The sequence below is a fragment of the Melospiza georgiana genome, chromosome 3, assembly GCF_028018845.1.
Source record: "Melospiza georgiana isolate bMelGeo1 chromosome 3, bMelGeo1.pri, whole genome shotgun sequence".
In the NCBI taxonomy this organism is placed as follows: domain Eukaryota; kingdom Metazoa; phylum Chordata; class Aves; order Passeriformes; family Passerellidae; genus Melospiza; species Melospiza georgiana.
This window is the reverse complement of record NC_080432.1, coordinates 111933561-111951764: the sequence shown is the minus strand read 5'-3', so window position 1 is coordinate 111951764 and position 18204 is coordinate 111933561. Positions and strand designations below refer to the sequence as shown.

General features: G+C 40.3%; 2 protein-coding genes across 4 annotated transcripts in view; both read left to right on the top strand.

Annotated features, from left to right (window-relative positions):
* The first annotated feature begins 288 nt into the window (after window positions 1-288).
* Window positions 289-6721, top strand: PTP4A1 (protein tyrosine phosphatase 4A1). Its single transcript, XM_058020756.1, has 5 exons — window positions 289-400; window positions 1961-2053; window positions 2423-2553; window positions 4141-4215; window positions 5300-6721. The coding sequence occupies exons 1-5, from the start codon at window positions 296-298 to the stop codon at window positions 5415-5417; spliced, it is 522 nt and encodes a 173-aa protein (XP_057876739.1). The 5' UTR covers window positions 289-295; the 3' UTR covers window positions 5418-6721.
* A 6357-nt stretch (window positions 6722-13078) lies between these two features.
* PHF3 (PHD finger protein 3) overlaps window positions 13079-18204 on the top strand; it is a 51776-nt gene continuing 46650 nt past the window's right edge. Inside the window, exon 1 of one of the 3 annotated variants that reach the window (XM_058021586.1) lies at window positions 13079-15167. The gene's annotated coding sequence lies outside the window, so the exon portion shown is untranslated. Of the gene's footprint in view, window positions 15168-15785; window positions 15865-18204 lie in introns of those variants that run through there. The other 2 variants (XM_058021583.1, XM_058021582.1) reach the window with 2 other exon arrangements.

The window sequence follows — 18204 nt, the reverse complement described above, 5'->3', positions numbered from 1 at the left end:
GATAAGAAGTGTTGAATTGAAACCGGCAGAGCATTTACCAACGGAATTCAGACCTGGATGGGGTAAACCTCAGTGCACTGCCTTTCTTTTGCCTCAGTATTACTGGATTGAAGAATTGCTGCTTCTTGTTAGGAGGTTCATTTCATTCCCCATTGCTCCCAACATCATACTTCCAAGCACTGAGAATTTCACGTGGAGTATAGTGAAGTAGACTTCAGTTTCTCTACATCACTTCTGTATTAGAATTTTTTTTTTAATCCTTTCATAATCTTGTTGCATGTGTAACTAAATCAATATGGCCCGAATGAACCGCCCAGCTCCTGTGGAAATCACCTACAAGAACATGAGATTCCTGATCACACATAATCCAACCAATGCAACCTTAAACAAATTTATAGAGGTAAGGCCGGTACAGAATTCTTACTGATGTATTTTTTAATCCCTGAACAGCGTGCTATATTTATATATAAATAAATATATATTTACTAGCTAATAACTACTGTAAAAGCCATATGAGGAGGTACTGAGACTGTATATTGATTTTTCCTTTCAAATACTGGTGCTTTGCTTTGAAGATCTGTAGATATCTGCAAATCTGCAGACAAATCACATATACTTTGGCTTTCAAAAATGTGATTCTGAGAGTGAAGTAATAATTATACTGTCTAGTGCATAGTACATGAAGTACATTGTTTAGGTCTGAAAACGGGAATTATCTAGCCGAGTTATGTACAGAGTCATACAAACATCTCCTAGTGGTAGAAGCTCACATTGAGATTGGGCTGAAGTGGTGTAACATTTCATTGCACTTCCTGCATAGTGATACATAGTGTGGGTCAGAACCTTAGGAGCTAGTAACAGGATTGCAAGATGCTTTCACTGCCTAGCTTCCTTCCCTATTAGCACATCGTGGTTTTAGTGTAGCTTAAGAGGATCCTCTGTGTCATAGCGTCTTCCAGAATGACATTTGTGGCAATAGGCTTAGTCTGCACTCAGAGCTGCTGAAGCTTCTTCAAGTGCTTTGGTGCATGCTACTGACTGAAGCCAGTGGCTTGGCATATATTGCTAGTGTTGAATTTATCAACTAAACCACGTATTTAGCATGTTGGAACTATAAAGTGTGTGGTTGTATAAAGTGTGTCTGTATATGCTAATAAGTCCCTTGCAGAGCTACTTCATGGGAAGGTCCAAGCCCTCCTTAGCAAGATTTTAGGTGTACTACACCTCAATTCTGTATTTGGTGCAAGATTATTTACAGGAAGCAGAGTGAGATAACATTTGCTTGCCTTTGTATTCTCACAAATAGATCAGGTCTGCTTAGGCTATGCTTCAGTCATTACCCTGGCAGTGGCAGTCTGAATGATATTTGTTGCAGGGAGAATGAAGCAGGATTGCTATTTTTTTTTTTTTTTTTTATTATTAATTTTAATGTAGGACAATAGCAAAATGGAAAGCTAAATTTTGTCATGACAGCTCAGGAACTGGAATAATTTATTGTCCTGTGCTTTTAACTCTTAGGAGTAAGTGGTCTAACAAACCTGTTGTTTTAAGCAGAGAGAGAGGGGGAAGATTTGAACTTTGCTCAGAATGCTTTTAGTGAAGTATGTAGTTTTGCAAACCAGAAGCTTCATGTTCCTTTAAGATGAATGATCATTTGGAGATGGACTACTTGGACTAATCAGTGTTTATCAGGATCTGATTTTAAAAGAAAAAAGTCTGATTCAGCATAACCAAACTTAGTCTGCACATAAGACTATGTTTGCAGAAAAGCCTTAAGTATCTGGTGTTAGCACACAAGTTTTTAGTAATTTCACCTTTCTGTGTCTTTGCAGGATGGCAAGCATTTGCATGAATTTTGCTACTGAGAATTTTGGAATGAGTTACTAAGTTAGTTTATTAAGAAAATTAAATGGTAAAGTGAAGCTGGTTTACTGTTACAACATTTTTTTCCACTCCTTAGGAACTTAAGAAATACGGTGTTACCACAGTGGTGAGAGTGTGTGAAGCTACTTATGACACTGCTCCGGTGGAAAAAGAAGGCATTCAGGTTTTGGTAAGTAGTGTGGAAGCAGAGTTTGGAACCAACACATTTTGCTGTTCACTCTACCCCCTTCCCCAAAAAAAAGATTATTTGACACCACTTTATGAGTGTATTCACTCAGCAACTGATGGAGGAAAAAGATGTGGAGACGTCTTTTCCTGTCAGGAAAAAAAGTTCAGTTTGGAGCTAAATCATGTGATCAATGAAAACTGAGAAGAATCTATTTGTAGTATTGCTGTAGTTAGACTATTAGAAAATTGTAAGTTTAAGTGGTTTCCTCAGCTGTCAGCTCTTTGTCCATTGTGTCCCCTCCTTTTTTTTTGCCTGTATGTACAGCTTACAAGAATTCTTTCTTTATGTGTTTGTCACCCTGTCTTCTAGGACTGGCCCTTTGATGACGGTGCTCCACCATCCAACCAGATTGTTGATGATTGGCTAAACCTCCTCAAAGTTAAATTTCGTGAAGAACCTGGTTGTTGTATTGCTGTACACTGTGTTGCTGGTCTTGGAAGGTGGGTGAAGTTTTAAAGATTTGTTGAATTTGTCATCCCTTGCCAGACTTGTTAAGATCTAGTGCAAAAGTTTACTTGAGGCAAATGTAAAATAGGCATGGATCCAGTATTGGAATGACCTCATGCTTAAATGGAGTTAAGATGGCAGGAAACTGTTGTATTTATTCAAGATCTTTAGGTCAAGAGATGATGCTTCAAAGCTCTCATGAAGTCTACAGAATTAAGTTAACAAGTGTTTTCTTGTACCCAGTATGTTGATGAGTGCCCCATGGAGATTTTTTTGTCTGTTTTTCCCTAATAGATTTGGGGTTTTGTGACTTGTCTGCTTTCTCTCCATCTCCATTTCAGCAGTATTGCCAGTCTCCTTGAACCAAGGGCATTGTAACTGTTAACCACAAACAAGTGGGTGGTTCTGGCATATCAAGACCAGCTTTCGTCCACATCCTATCTGGGGGATGAAAAGTGTTTTCTAAAGTCCCAAAGCTGTTTGTCACATTTCTAAGTGATATGAAAAATTTTAGGGATATTGCTAAATATTCTCCTCTTAGTCCTGTTCCTTCTGTCTGCTGCCACTATCTTGAATAGACTTCCAACAGTTGTGAGAAAATAATAGTTCTACTGCTGTTCTAAACTACTTGGGAACTAGATCTGTTCCAAAAGAAGTTGCTATATTCTAGCCATGGATGTCCAATATAAAATGGAGGTTTCTGGTCTTGTTGTCCCTAAGCCTGGCTTATCCACTGCATTATGACTTCACATAACAAAATTCACTGTAGTGAACTTTGTAGATGAATGTTACCAAAACAAGTCCTTTTCTGCTGCTTAGAATGATACAGGTTGTTTTTTCCTTAAATGGGGTAGTTAATTAGTTGAAGTCAGTCCTAGCTTTCTATCATGTAAGTTTCCTTTTAAATCCCTGAACATACAAAACCTCTTAAAGTTACTACAATATGCACTAGTCTGTTGCTAGTGTGTGGCGTGAAGTTTTGTCTTGTGGTTTTTGGTGGGTTTTTTTGAGTTATAAATTCCTAATGTATTTGAGTTTGATTTAAGTCAAGCTTTTGTAACTGAAAATTGATTCTGTCAAAGGAGGAACACCATGGCAAACAAGCAAATCCTCAGGGGAGTGTAGTAGCCTGTGGATTGCATCTGTTCCCAAAACTTGTGACACTAGTGTGGGATTTGTCACTTCTTACTGAACTCGACCTCTCTTCTGACTTTTGTTTTGGCATCCTGACTGCTTCTAATGGTGATTCATTTTGGAGAATAAAAACCCAAATGCAACTCTTCCTCAGAATCAATTGATTTGAAACAAATGCTTAAAGAGTACTTGCATTTTACTTCTGTTATCCTCTCGTGTACCTAAAATCAGATGAATGAAGCTCAGGTTGATCAGAGTTAATTTAAACCCCTATTTAATGAGAATGGCTAACTCAAAACCAGGTGATATTATGTCTCAGTGAACGTAGGAATGCCTTCTGCCCTTTCTGCCTTCCCAGTGAAGAAACATCAGATATGCAAAAAACAGTAATTTTTTTTTCTGAGTACGCTTTGACAAAAGCTAAACTGATTTTTTTTTTTAACCAGAGCTCCAGTCTTAGTTGCTCTTGCACTGATAGAATGTGGAATGAAGTATGAAGATGCAGTGCAGTTCATAAGACAGTAAGTGTGATACTAACGTGTAGCTGTTCCCAAGATTCAGTATGTTGGTACATCCTTGGCCCTGAAGGAAATTCTGAATTATCTTTGTTTTTTTTTTTTTTTTTTGGTAAGGTGTTTAATTTAGTACATCTGAAATTGGAGTGCATACAGTCAATGTTGTAGGATTTGGATCTGTGGAATGGATATTTTTCTGCTGAAACCAGAATCCATACATAATTACTTGAGGAGGTTTAAAAAAACCAGAACAACCATTAACAAATCCCCTAACCTTCAGTTAGATTTGTTAGATTTGCAGAGTTCTCTTTATTTTACATATGAAAAGCAGAATACCTTTGTCTTTTCTTGTAGTCTTCTGAAGGCAAATATGTCCTTGGATTTTTTTAATCAATGTATGTAAGTCGGAGGAGAGAGTTTTAGTCTCAGTATTTTAATTTCTCAGGTTTCAGCTAAATTTGAAAAAAGCTGCATCCATTATAAACAATAACAAAACACTTGCATAATTGCCATGCTTCTAAGAATTAAATTTAGCTTGTACTGGTTGTATATGAAATGAGGAATAGGTAGCCAGGTACATACTCCAGTCAGCCAACATGTACCTTTTTTTCACATATATACAGTTTGGGAAAACAAAGGAAGCTTTATTTTTGTTCAGCATCTTTATTATGGGGACTTTAAATGTTTATGTACCTTCTTGCTATTGTCATATTCTTCATAATTGTTTTAAGAGAATGAATAACTTCAGCTCTCAAGAAGACCATCTCGCATCTTCTCTATAGCTTCCTTTTAAAGTTTCTTCTAAAGATGATCCTAATGTAAAATCTCTGGCTTTTGCTTATCATAGGCTAGAACACTGTCTGAAATGTTATGTACTCCTTTGTGCATGTGGTCCAGTGAGGTATTTGTGAAAGGAAGCTACCACCCTCTTTCCTGGCACTTAACTTCCAATTATCCCTACTTTGGTTCCAGCCTTGACTTAAAAGTGGCTTTTTTTAAGTGACCTAAAAATATTTATCTCTGGTTGGTGATATTATTGCACTGGGCAGTAGATTAATGTTCTGTTTCAAATCTGGTTTTTTCCATTTAGGAAGCGGCGTGGAGCTTTCAACAGCAAGCAACTTCTGTACTTGGAGAAATACCGCCCCAAGATGCGCCTGCGCTTTAAGGACTCCAACGGTCACCGAAATAATTGTTGTATTCAGTAAAGCTCAACAGCCTATAGTACTTCTTTGGAAATAAAGGATGGAAACTAGAATTAAGCAGACTGCATGCCAAACACATCAGTCTGGTATTTTTTAGTAGTAAAGGAAGCTTCCTTAGGAGTATTTATTAGGCTAAAGGCTCAGTAGAAATGCAACTTCTATGTTTAGATAAATATCTGTCTATGGAGACCCAGTAAATGTTTTTGCTGTACCCTGTTTCTGAGCTGTCTCCTTGTTCATTAATTATCAGATCAAATATCCTTTAATCATGCCATTGAGTCTTACTGACCTAGTTTCAACTACTATAAATTGGGGTACTAAAATAAATCAATCTGTAGAGAGATTAGGTGCCAAAATACCCAGCATATCAGCTACATTTTTCCTTAAAATGGGCATAGTTCTGATGATGTGAGAACTACCAGCTTATCTGGACCTTACTATCTTTTTTTCTACAGTCATTTCAATATTGAAGAATATGGCCTCTAAAGTAGTCTTGCCTGCTCACGGTATGTTTTGTCTCCCACAATCGCACTAGAATTATCAAGATTTGCACAGTCTGTCTTTTTAATACTATGAATTACAGCAACTTTTTACCCCTGCATCTGTACTTTTCTGTTACCTGAACCTCTCCATATTACAAGTCATTACTCTGGTTATTCATGTAGAAGATCTTTTAAATTGTACAGAAGCACACAAGTCTTTAATGTCTCCAGACAAAAAGCCTTACAGTAAAATTAATGTTGGCACTTCATGTGCAACTTAACAGAGGGCCTGAAAAGGTTGGGAGGGGCTATTTAATATTTCTAGTAAAATGTTGCCTTTGTCTTGTGCAGGAAGTATAGAATATGCCCTTTACTTTAGTAAATATTTTTTTAAAACGTAGAAATGCTTTGTTATTGTAGCTAAAAATTCTTAATCAGAAAATTTCTGAAAAATCTTGTAGTTTTCTTTTACTGTACCTATTGAGAGTTGTTTACCAACTATTGTTTTGTTGAAAGTGTGATCTTTTTCTTTTCTTTTCATTTTTCCTTCTTGAGTTTCTGCTATGACTTGGGCAGACCTCTGTAATATTTTGTATGCCTTTCAAGCTGCGTAACTTAATATTTGGATACTTGATAATTTGTTTTATTATGTAATTGATAAAATGGTGATGTGTATTAATGTTAGTTCAACCATATATTTATACTGTCTTGGGAATGTGTGGTTATAGTTCTGTGGGAGAAATACTTTTGCCAGTGTTCACCAGCTTGTAAAATCTAGTGCGAGAGCTTAAAACATCTAAATAAAGACTGAAATGCACTTACAAAGTTTGCTGAAATGCTCATCACTTTCACTTACTTTTGTGTACTGTCAGCAATCTGGAGGTGCCTAAGCTCAGAATCTAGTCAGGCATCTGTTTTCTTCCTTTTTTTTAAATCTGGGCCTGAATGTCCCCTTTGCTGTAATGTTTGCTGTTTGTTTTACTCATAATAAATGTGGATAAAAATTAATGGTAGAAAGTACAGTATTTTTTCATGTAGCTTACTTGTGACTTGCTGTCCCCAGAACTAAAGCAGCTTGCTTACTTAGTATTCTTGAAGCTGTTTTTGCAGTAAAACAGAAGAGGATATGCACCAGTAAAGCTTAGAGAACACTTGAATCAATACCATTAGAATTCAGGTAAAAATAATGTGATAGAATTCTTCATTGTCAAAACTGAAGCTGTGTACAAACAAGACGTTCCAAAAAATGTGTGAGCAAAGATCTGTTATTTGAGTTTCCAAAGTGGTGACTAAACTTCCTGACAAGTACTAGAAGATGCTCTTAGTAGGCAGCTGAGGTGATCGATGCTCATATCTGCTTAGAGTTAAACTTTGGTTAATAGATCTCTTCCTTTCTAAACAGTGAGGTGGGATCATAGTATCAGTCAGTGAGATTTGAAGGATTGCTTTTGGAGAAGTTATGGCTTCATTGTAAAGAACACTGTATGATTTTAAAATGCCTAAAGTAATATAATACAGTCTTTAAAGCAGTAAAATAAAACTTTGGATCATCTTTCCTGTGGAAGCTGAACTGGGTTAAAAGGTATTTTGTTTAATAGAATACAGCTTCATTTGACTGAAGAAATGAGATGTTTTGGAATGACATCCAAAGTCATCAATGTTTCTGTTGCCAAGATGGGCTAGATTATAGGAACAATGGCAAAGACAAAATCTTCATATATTCTGTAACTCATCATTATGCTGATTAATGTAAATACTGGTTTAACACAGATTATTATCCAAGTTAAAAATTCTGATTTGGTCACCCATGAAAATAGGAGAAGTCTGTAAAGCAGCTACAAGTAAAATGCCTGGATTTTTTTTTACTTAAAATTATTAATGCAATTGCTGTACATAGATCAGATTTTGCTTTCTTTACAGAATTCATCGTGGGTAAGGAGGGTTGTGTTTCAGTTAAGAGCTCTAACACGTTAGTGATGGAAGCTTGGTTCACTGAACTCTAAACTTGAAGCTGGGCTTGACTTCAGTTGATTTCAGTAAATGAGGAAAAATTTGCATGAGTGCATGTCTGTTGAAAGTCAACTTCTGAACTCTTTCTCTGTTTAGACATGACTCTTGGGAACAGAAAATCTTTTCCTCTTTTGTAACAATGCTGGTAGTTTTCAACAGTACTTAAGTTGTAAAGATAGGATAGCAGATGGAACAACATAAAAGAAGTTGAATGAAATTGCATGTAAAGGGTGTATATATATTATATATATATATATACAAATATTTACAAATTCAAGTGAAGAAATGCTTGAGCAGAATTACTGTAGCTTAAGGCTAAAGCATGGCATGGAAAACAGGCTTTAATGTAACATTTAATTTTGGATGCTTTCAATGTGTAACTGCTTTGCTCCCTCAAGAGGTGTGTTGTACATTCCTGTCATATGCTAGACTGGTTTGTGTTGTGCACTTAGTGGCTTATGTAACGTGACACGTAAATGGTGGCAGTGTTTACATCATTCCTTAGCATGGAGCAGAAATGTTCATGGGAAATGGGGTGAGAGTTTGCAATTAGTGCAGTAGAAAACTGATTAATTCCCTATATTGTTCTGTCATATGATCCCTTAAAAATTTGAAGGTAGTCAAACAAGGTACTTTGTTACTGATGATTCAAAATTAGGTATAAAATTGAATGTGATTTTCTTGAATCTGATCTTACAAGTGCTGAGCAGTCAGTTTCAATTTAAGTCTGTAAACACTTGTACTTAAATATACATGAAATTATGTGGAACTCTGTTTCTCAACAGTCCTGAGCCACTTCAGACTGTACTCAAAACTAATTAATACTTCTAATTTCTCTGTCTTCAGTTCTCAGTGTATAAAAATCCATTCCAGTCCTTAAATTAGTGGGGCAGTTCTGGAGATAAGCAGTAATTTCTGAAGTAATCAGACCATTCTGCTTTATTGCAGAAGAAACAATAAGAAAATGTGTAATTCGGTATTGAGGCTGAATCCAAGGTTAGACTTAAGGTCTTTGGCAGTAAGAAAAGTAGTAAGGCTCTGCTCATTTATGTGAGCATTGTTTATCCTTAAAAATGGGATGGGGGAAGAAGTTTTCTGTAATTAAATAAATGTATTTGAGAGGGCCAGACTAGGGGTTCATATATGATTTTACCTTAATTGTTTTTAAGCTTTTGAGTGCTTGACTGCAGCATTAATAACAGTGGTTTTCCTTTTTTTTTTTTTTTTTAATATGTGCAACATTATTTAAATAATTACTGAGAGCACTCAAAACAGTATCTTAGATTTGCTGGGATTTTGCTGTGTCTTTAATAAGCAAGTATTTTCTGTCAGTATTGGGAAAGTTATCAAACCAGAGATAGCGTTGTCCCAAGAAGATTACTATTACCTTTTGTATGTATTTGTGTAATCCCACTGTAAAAAAAAAATAAATCAGTTATACTTCACAAGTTGAATTCAGCTCTTAAAATCAGGCTGAAATTTGATGGGTTTATTAATAGCTAGGAGGGACTTAACTGAAGAAATAGAGATTTTTTTGGTGAAAGGAATTTTGCTCTTAGGTATGTCTCAGCTCTCCTATGCTAAGAGATACCTAAAATAGGTTAGATGAAGAGCTCTCTAAAGATGAGAGCATATTCTGTAAAGGGAACATGGGATGGCAAATTCAGTTTTTAGTATTGGTATGTACAGGCAGATTAAATAAATTTCACCTAACTTCTTTAAGTGCAGTAGTTCAAAGTGTCAAGGTAAAGTATTTCTTTCCACATACTCTGCTCTTAATGTGTAATAACCATTGACAATTATAACTCAGTCTTACTGATAGGAGTTTATGCTACGTGTAACCACAGCAAGTGGCATTATTTTTGTCTTGATTGTCACCTGCATGACTGCTGTTAATTTTGATACATATTGTCCTAATGCAGTGATAATTATCTCAATAACAACACAAGTTCCCTATCAGTTGAAAGCCTCCTTGTGAGGTAATAGTGTTTAAATAGTGATCTGACAAGAAATGATAGGGACAGTGCCAGAAGATCAAGTTGCCTGTTTCAGTTTCTGATTCAAATGAAAACTCTGAAGAAAATCAGATACCAGTGTTTAGATACATAGGAATGCTCAAGACAGAAATACTCACAAAGGAGAAGATATTCAGTCTCAATACTACATGTAACCTGCATCTGTAAGAAAACCTAGATGTATAGAATGGGTATTTTCTACTGGGCTGGAGTCTTAATCTCACTTTATTGGTGGAGTAACAGCAGTAGCTGATTTTATCCTTTTTATAAATTTGCACATGCTTTATCATCAAGTTCCACTGATGCTTGTTCTGAATAGGACAGAGCTTGAATTACCTTTGGACTCTGGAGGAGCAAGAGTTGCAGGTGATGAAACTCTTTTTCCCCATTCATAGGAGCATAGTTATGATACAATCTGAACAGGACAGTGCCTCTCAGCATTGTTATGCACATCCACAGTGCTAGTAGGAAGCTACACACATCTTAGTTTGCCTTCTTCAATTCCACAGTAAATCTGTGCGTCTTTAGGTAGGGCATGCAAACCCTGAACTTGCATTTAAAATTTCAATTCAACTCTGACAAGTTTCAGTTCATCATAGTAAAAGCACATGACGACAAGAGGGCCATAGCAGATGTGCAAAACCATGGAGTTCCCTCATACTGCAAATACATTCATCTCTTTACACTTGATGTACGAGGTTTTCCAGAGTAACACGTCTCCTGTCTGTCCCAGGGATGGGCTACTCTACTCTTCTCCTTGGTTTTGTACAGCAGGATTCTTACTTCTCCCTGCCTTCAAAGTGGGAGTTCCTTGTAGGATGCTGTGGAGGATGGGTATCTGGCAGGAACTATATACCCCTGATGCTCTCAGATGCTATCTCAGACCACCCTACATGGAGTGTTTCTGCACTATGTCTTTATTCAATAGACAGAATTCTGCTAATGGGCAGACTTTTTTCTAGGCAGACACTTGCGGGCTGTTTCCTATATTAATCTAATCAGTGAGACAATTTTATAATATCCAATCACTTTGTGTTGTTAAGGTTATCCTTCTGATGGAGAGCATGCAAACTTTCCCATATTTGTGTTAAATCACACCCCTTTTTACCTCTCCTATTCTCATACTTCGTTCAGTTGCCTGATCTTGAGTTAGCCTTTTGCTGCATAAGGTTTATTTCAAACACTGAGAGTCTTCACCTCCCAAGTTCTTGACCTTATTTTGCTCCTGTTTTCCCTGTCTAGAAATTCTTGGTTATTTCTATTTTGCTTGTCTACTTCTCATCGAAACTCCTGGACTTCCTTAATTGCTGCCTGGTTTTCTTCACTGGAAAAAAATTAGGTACTGTTCAACAGCACTTGATGTTTATATGCCTGTCTCAATTGTCTTTCAGCACTACCAGAGTATTTATACTACTTGGAAGTTGGGTCTCAATAAGTTCTATTCTAAGCCCTTTGCCTTGGAAGTGGTTCTGAGCCAAGTCCAGGAAGGGAATTTGAGAGAATTATCATATATTATTGGGTTGAAGCATTAGGATATTTTTGAAGGAAATCCTCTAATTGTGCTATTAAGAATATAGAGTAATTTAGATTGGACAAAACATTAGAAGGTGATCTAGTCCAACCCCATGCTCAAAGCAGAGATAACTTCACAATTAGATCAGGTTATTTAGGAGCCTATTGAATCAAGTTTTTAATATGTTCAAGGATAGAGATAACAGCTCCTTCCCAATATCCGTCCCTCAGCTGAAAACTCTTCCCTTGGGAACTATTCAGAATCTTCCCAGATGCAATTTCCCTGTTGCTCACATTTTTTCACTGTGACCTCCAAGATACTCTGTCTCTTCGTCTCTACATTCATCTGCCAGGTAACTGACAGAGGAAATTTGCCCCCTCAGTCTCATCATGAGGGTGAAGAAGCACAATGCTCTATGCTCCAAGCCTCTAATAATCTCGTGACCTTCTACCGTGGTTCCGTCCAGTTTGTCAATATTTTCATGTACTGGGGAACTGGACACAGGCTACCATATGATTGCCTTCACAGAAGCTAAAAATTAAGGTAAATAGTACTGGAGTGAAATCTCAAGTATTCAGAATTCCTAACTAGCAGCAGTTTCATAGACAACCTCCCAAATTTGTTTGGCACGTAAGTCTCAAAGGCATATTTTGTGCTGGCTCTCAAAGTTTGTTTTCCTCTAGCACTAAAAAAGTTCATTAAAGCATTTTTTTTTCTGTTTTACACCAATCTCTGCATATAACTGCAATTCTGTCTTCTTTTCTGGGATCAAATGTCTTTTTCCAGTCTTGAATCTGTGTATTGCATGGGGTAATTCTTAACAGCTTGTAGCTTCTACACCTTTTACCTCTCTACAAAAATCTACCCTTAGTCATAAAATCAATGGCTAAACATCCTTTGTCTTCAGAACCTTGCCTTTGTCCACCTAGTTGTATGGGTAATTTTAAAAGCCTCTGTCCCTTTCACCTGTGGAATTGAATGTTTTTCTGCTGCTTTCTGGAGTAGGACACATAACTTCTGTTTGATCCAACAACTGGCAGCTGCTAATGAGTCTTTTTGTGGGGAAAGAGAATGATCATGTTATAAATTTGGTGAAAAGTGGGTAAGGGGGCACATGTTACTGTTCCTGTACTAACTGAAGGAAGGATGAGGTAGGAAATTAAAGGGAAAATAGTGTCAAATCAGATATTCTTAACCAAATATGTGGGTTTCCTTTATGTGATTAGAAAATTTTAGATTATTGGTTGTTACTGTTTTGCATTTGAAAAAGTAAATTCTTATTACACAAGAAATAGAAAAGATCAGAGGAACTAACAGTTTTAAATTTTGCTAAAGATATAATTCACGATAACTTAAAATTGACTTCTAATGAGCTAACTATGGAGCCTCCTGAACAAGTGATATTGGCAAATCCCAGGTATTGTGAGCAGAGTGTCTGCTGCTCATCCTGGAAAAAATCATGGCAGTAAGCTATGAAAAGCAGCTATCTAATTATTAAGGGGTGCCAAGTAGTATTTCTGACTCTTTCAGAAAACAGTAACCAGAAAAAAAAAAAAAAAGAGCTTGTTCAATATTGTAAATTCAGCAGATAAATGTATCTAGTGGTGTAGTACACATCAATTTATTTCAGAAGTCTAACTCTGCTTTGTATAACATTTTAAGTTATGCAATTCACAAAATAGATGCAGCACTTGGGTTTTAAAATCATTTAAATCAAGTATCTTGCAGACAAAAGAAAGCTGTTCCTGTGAGACATTGTTTGAATGTTTAATGGCCTACTGCTGTAACATATCTCAGCTATTTGACAGCAGCAAATGCTGCCCTACAGCAGGGCACCACCGGACCCAACACATTCCTTATCCAGATAAGCACATGGAGCAATCTAACTCCTTTCCACATTTTGGCAACCAAAGCATAATTAACAGTAAAAAGCAAGCCGTGTTTATGACCAGTGTGATCATAATCTGACTGCACAGAGCATATTTCCAAAAATTCCATTTAGACCAAAAAACATGGAAAGACTATAAGGAATCTAATTCACAAACCTCTTGGGAAGAGTTGTGGCTACATAGAGGCCTGGAACTGCAAGCAAAGAAACTGCCTTCTGCTGCTTTTTCTTGTGTTCAGGGCACTAGAAGACTTAAAATAAACAGGTTACTTTTCAAGGGAAACAACTTGGAAGATCTGGCCTTCTACCAAGTATCTCATGTATAAAGGGATTGCATGATAAAATATTGCTAGGGAAGAATGGCACAGCTGTAATTGTGTGCACCTGGTGTGTCACTGTACACAAAGGCCTCTGTAACACCTACAAAATTTCCTGCTGGGGTGCTCTTTTTTTTTATGCTGAACTGCAACACAGGTGCTTCAGATGGGCAAGTTCATGACATAAATGCAGTGGTACAGTGTGGCCATGGCAAAAGAAAAGTGCACATACTCTGTTAAACTGAGATGGGTCACTGGAGTTATGTGACTTTTGACAGTGTAAAGAGAAAACTGAATAGAGCAATGAACAATGATCAGATTACCAGCAATGCTTTGCCTGCTGCTTGTGTCAAAAGAAATGAAACCAAAAGGGCTGAATGCTGGAAAATTTGTGCAATGCAAATTCTATTTAACTGAATTTTGCTTCAGAAAGTAATTTCATTTCTTTGTATAATATCAACAGTATTTTAGAGGGTTAGCACCTCTAAAAGTTCCATGCCTAAAAAGCCTTTGAAAAATGAGTGCAACCAACCCAGTAGCTCAGTCCTGCACCATCATAAGAATTCAGGGTTTTTTTAAAAGATGCTTGTTTTGGAAAGATAAGAGTCCTTCTGAAACAGAGGAAGTACAGGAAGAAAACTGGAGAAAACCAACTTGTGGTAAAGTGCATAAGTAGCTTTGGAAGGGCAAGGAGAAAAAAAATGCTGAATAGGTTAAAAACTGCTCCACTTCAAAACTGTTCTGTTGCAAATATCTTGTGTATTGCCTGTAAATATTGCTGTGTTACCATGCCTTCAGTTTAATGCTTCCTTTCTTAGTGTGATGGCAGCAAGAGAAGCATTCAATGTATTTCAGCCTTCATGGCACCAAAGAAAGCCCTAGAGAATACAATCTCAAAAACTCAAAACAGAACTGAAAAAAAGGAAACTAAAGGAAACACAACTTTTTTGTCCTTACATCATGTTTGTATTTCATTACAAAATACTAGGAATATGTAAATACAGCGTTAATATAGTAATATATAAGGTAATTCCAAATTCGATTTTTAGAAATATTAAAAATCAAATTTCTCTTTTGGAGGTGCTGAAACTTGGTATACGCTAGAACCAGCCAGCACTGCACTTCATGTCAGCCATCACAACTGAAAGCAGCGTAACGAATGCTGCATTCAGCCAACGCTGTAACACAAATTAGGAAAGGCAGTCCTGCTCTTTGACATCACGTGGAGACCAAATTGCTCCAGGTCCTGATGTCCCGACAAACGCACACCGCGACAGCTCCCTCAGGTGTCGATTCGTGCGGATGTGCGCCACAGGCCCTGCAAGGCGCGTACACAAACTGTTACCAGGAAAAGAGAAGGCGAAAACGCGCCTGCACCAACCAACAGGCAGCATGAGACATGTCTGCCCAGGACCGACCGACTGCAGAGATTTCTCTGTCCGACGTGTAGGAACCCAAGCGCCGGGCACATCGGGAGCTGCAGGAATCCGCCCGGGGCCGGCGGCGCACAGGACAGATTAACAAACAGGTTGTATAACGCGGGCTGCACCGAGCAGGGGGGTGGCAGCTGCTCTCCAAAGACAAAAGGCCACATCATTACACACGCACTAGTCACACCATGCGTGTCCTCAGCCAGGGTCCTAGGGGAAAACCCGCGGAGCCGGCCGGCCGCCCCCATCCGCCCTCCCGTGGGCCCGGGCAGGCCCGTCAGGCGCACGGCCAGGCCCGCGGCTGCCACCGGGAGCCTTGGGTACTGCGGCTCCCGACTCCAGCGAGGGTACCCGTGTCACGCCCGGCTCCGCCGCGAGGGCCGGTTCGGCTGAGGAGCCCGTCCCGGAGCCGGTCCCGGAGCCGGTCCGGGCCGGGCCCCCAGCGCTCCTCAGCCCCGGCCCGGCCCGGGGTCCCGCGGCCCTGCCCCGCCCCCGGCGCCTCCCGCCCGGCGCCTGCGCAGCGCGCGCGCCCCCGCCCGCCCCCATCCCTTCCCTCCAGCGGCGCCGTCACGTGAGCGGCCGGGCCCGGCGCGCCGGACGCCGCGGGGGCGCGCACCGGCGGGGCAGCGGGCACGCGGCCGCCACCGGGCCGGGCCGAGCCGGGCGCGACCACCTGGGCGGGGGCAGCCCGCGCGCGCGCCCCCGCGGAGCTGCGCGCGCCGCCCTCCCTCCCTTTGGCGCGGCCGCCGCGTCCCTTTCCCCGCGGCCGCGGGGCAGCGCTGGGCGGCGGAGCGGGTGAGTTATTGCGGGCTGCGGCAGCGACGGGGCAGGCGGGGAGGGCAGGAGCGGGCGTGGACGACCCCGCTGCGCTGCGCGGCGCCCCCAGCCTTCCCCGGGCCGGGCAGGGCTGGGCCGGGCCTGCGGCGGCAGAGCCGCGGCCTATGCTGGCCAGGCCCGCCCCGGGTGGCGAGGGGCGGCCCGGCGGGACGCGGGCGCTTCCACCGCGGGGCCGCGGCACGGGCTGTGCGCGGAGGCGGCGCCGCCGCTGGCTCCTGTGCGCGGGTGACCTGCGGTCCGGCCGCGGGCCCCGGGGGCGCTCCCCGGCCGCCTCGCTCTGCCCGGGTGCGGCCCCGCGCCCCCGGCGCGGTTGTTGCGGAGGCTGAGGCTGCCACCCGCGGGCCCCGGGCCGGCCGGGTCCGGCCGCCTGACATGGCGCTCTGGCCCCGGCCTCGCTGCCCGCGGCGGCCGCTGCCGCCCCGTGTCCGTGCGGGACCCTGCCGCAGGCTCCTTGCCCGGAGTCGTGCTGCTGCCGAGAGCTCTCCCGCAGCGCCTTCCCTGCCCTGCAGCTGCTGCCTTTCGGTCCTTCTACGTTTGTTTCTTCTCACCCCTTGAGCTGCCGATGCCTTGTTGTCCCATACCAAAGAGAGAAACAATCGCCAATTCATACCCTGCTCTTCTTGCTCTTGGTCTGACCTGTTCCGGGCGCCTCCTCCCGTCTTTTAAACTTAGCATCGCCAACAATTTCTCTGTTCAGCTCCTGTGTATAGTACCCACTGTAGGAAGTGCGGGAGAAAATGTGTTTATCAGCAGTGCTGTGGGATTCAGTGGCCTGGTGGTATTTCCAGATCCTTATCTGGGGTGAGGTGCTGTTTCTGGGACAGTGCGTTTATTGCTTGCTACTGGGATGCACGTAATAACTCTCAGGCTTTAGAAGAGGAATCGTTCGTGTGATTGCGAGTGTTCATTCTGTGTGGTGAGAGCAAGGGAGACCTGTTAGAGCCGTGCGGGGAGCGTTTGGATAAAGAGCACTCTGAGGCGTAGTTTAAATTAGTAAAAATAACCTATGGAGTGAAGCGTAAAAACCAGTAAGGAAAGACAGGAATGGGGGGTGACAGGAGCTACGCCATGCAAATTGTAGTTGTGGTGTCTTTTATGTAGTTGTTAATTCATTATGCAATTCTTATGCATTTGCTTTTATCAAAATGAATATTAGCATCACTAAACAGTGGAAATATTTTAGGATTGAATGTAAGGATGGTAAACATATGGCATCTCTTTATAACCACTAATTCATGGTTTGTTTTGCTTAATAAATTAATCTGTTGTGGTTTGGGGCACAATGTAAGGGAGCCTTGAAAACGTGGGTTTTTACATTTCTTGGAGTAATTCCACTTCTGTTTACAGTTAGTGCATGTCCTGCAATAAAACTCTTCTTTTTCTGCAACAAACAGCTTCTACTTTTAATTTCTGTAGTTGGCTTTAAAGATTATGCATATAAATATGGAGTTCTGAGCACCTATTTTTTTTTCACCTATTGTTGCCTGTTACTCAATCATTCAGTTTTTATGTGCCTTTTATATTTGCAGAATGAAAGGGCACCTAACTACAAACCATGTTGGCTAGATTTAATTCAACACAGTGGTAAGGTGCTTTATGGAAAACAGAAACTGTGAAAATACTAATCTACTGTATTTCTGCGACCTCTGTCTTAAAAAGAGGCTTACCTCTACCACTTGTGTTGTGCTCAGAGTTGAGCTGATGAATTTCTTTAGTTATTTTAATTTTTTCCATTAATTTTTCCTAGTCAGCCTGAATATTGTTATATACAAGCTTTAAGGAGAGAGCCATATTATATTAGAAGCTTTTTTTATGGTAAGGGCATATTTTTGAAAGGTAATGCTATGAAGTAGCGATGATAAAGTTCACTGAACTGGGGTATGAGAGTTCATTTTATAGAAGCAGAAAGTGGAAGATTCAGACAGCTTGTCACATTCTCCTGGGTGGTGTCAGTATAGCTGCATGATGGATGGCATATTTCTATGAAAAACTTCACAAGGGTTAGCTATTAGGCTTTTAACTATTGCTAATAAAAATCCCAACAAACAAACCGTAATTCTAATAGGTGTTTCCAAATGAATCTTTATTGAGAGAGACACTGACAAATGCAAAAGGTATTACAAATGAAAATATTCTATCCAGTGACTGATGAATAATCAGTGTAACCTGCTACACAGTTTAGCGTTTTTTACTGTGTTCCAGCTGAAAATATTTGAAACAAGTATTGAGAAACCTGAGGGTGGAAGAGTTCAAAAGAATAGCAGTAATGGTGGAAATACAATCTCTCCTCATCTTTAC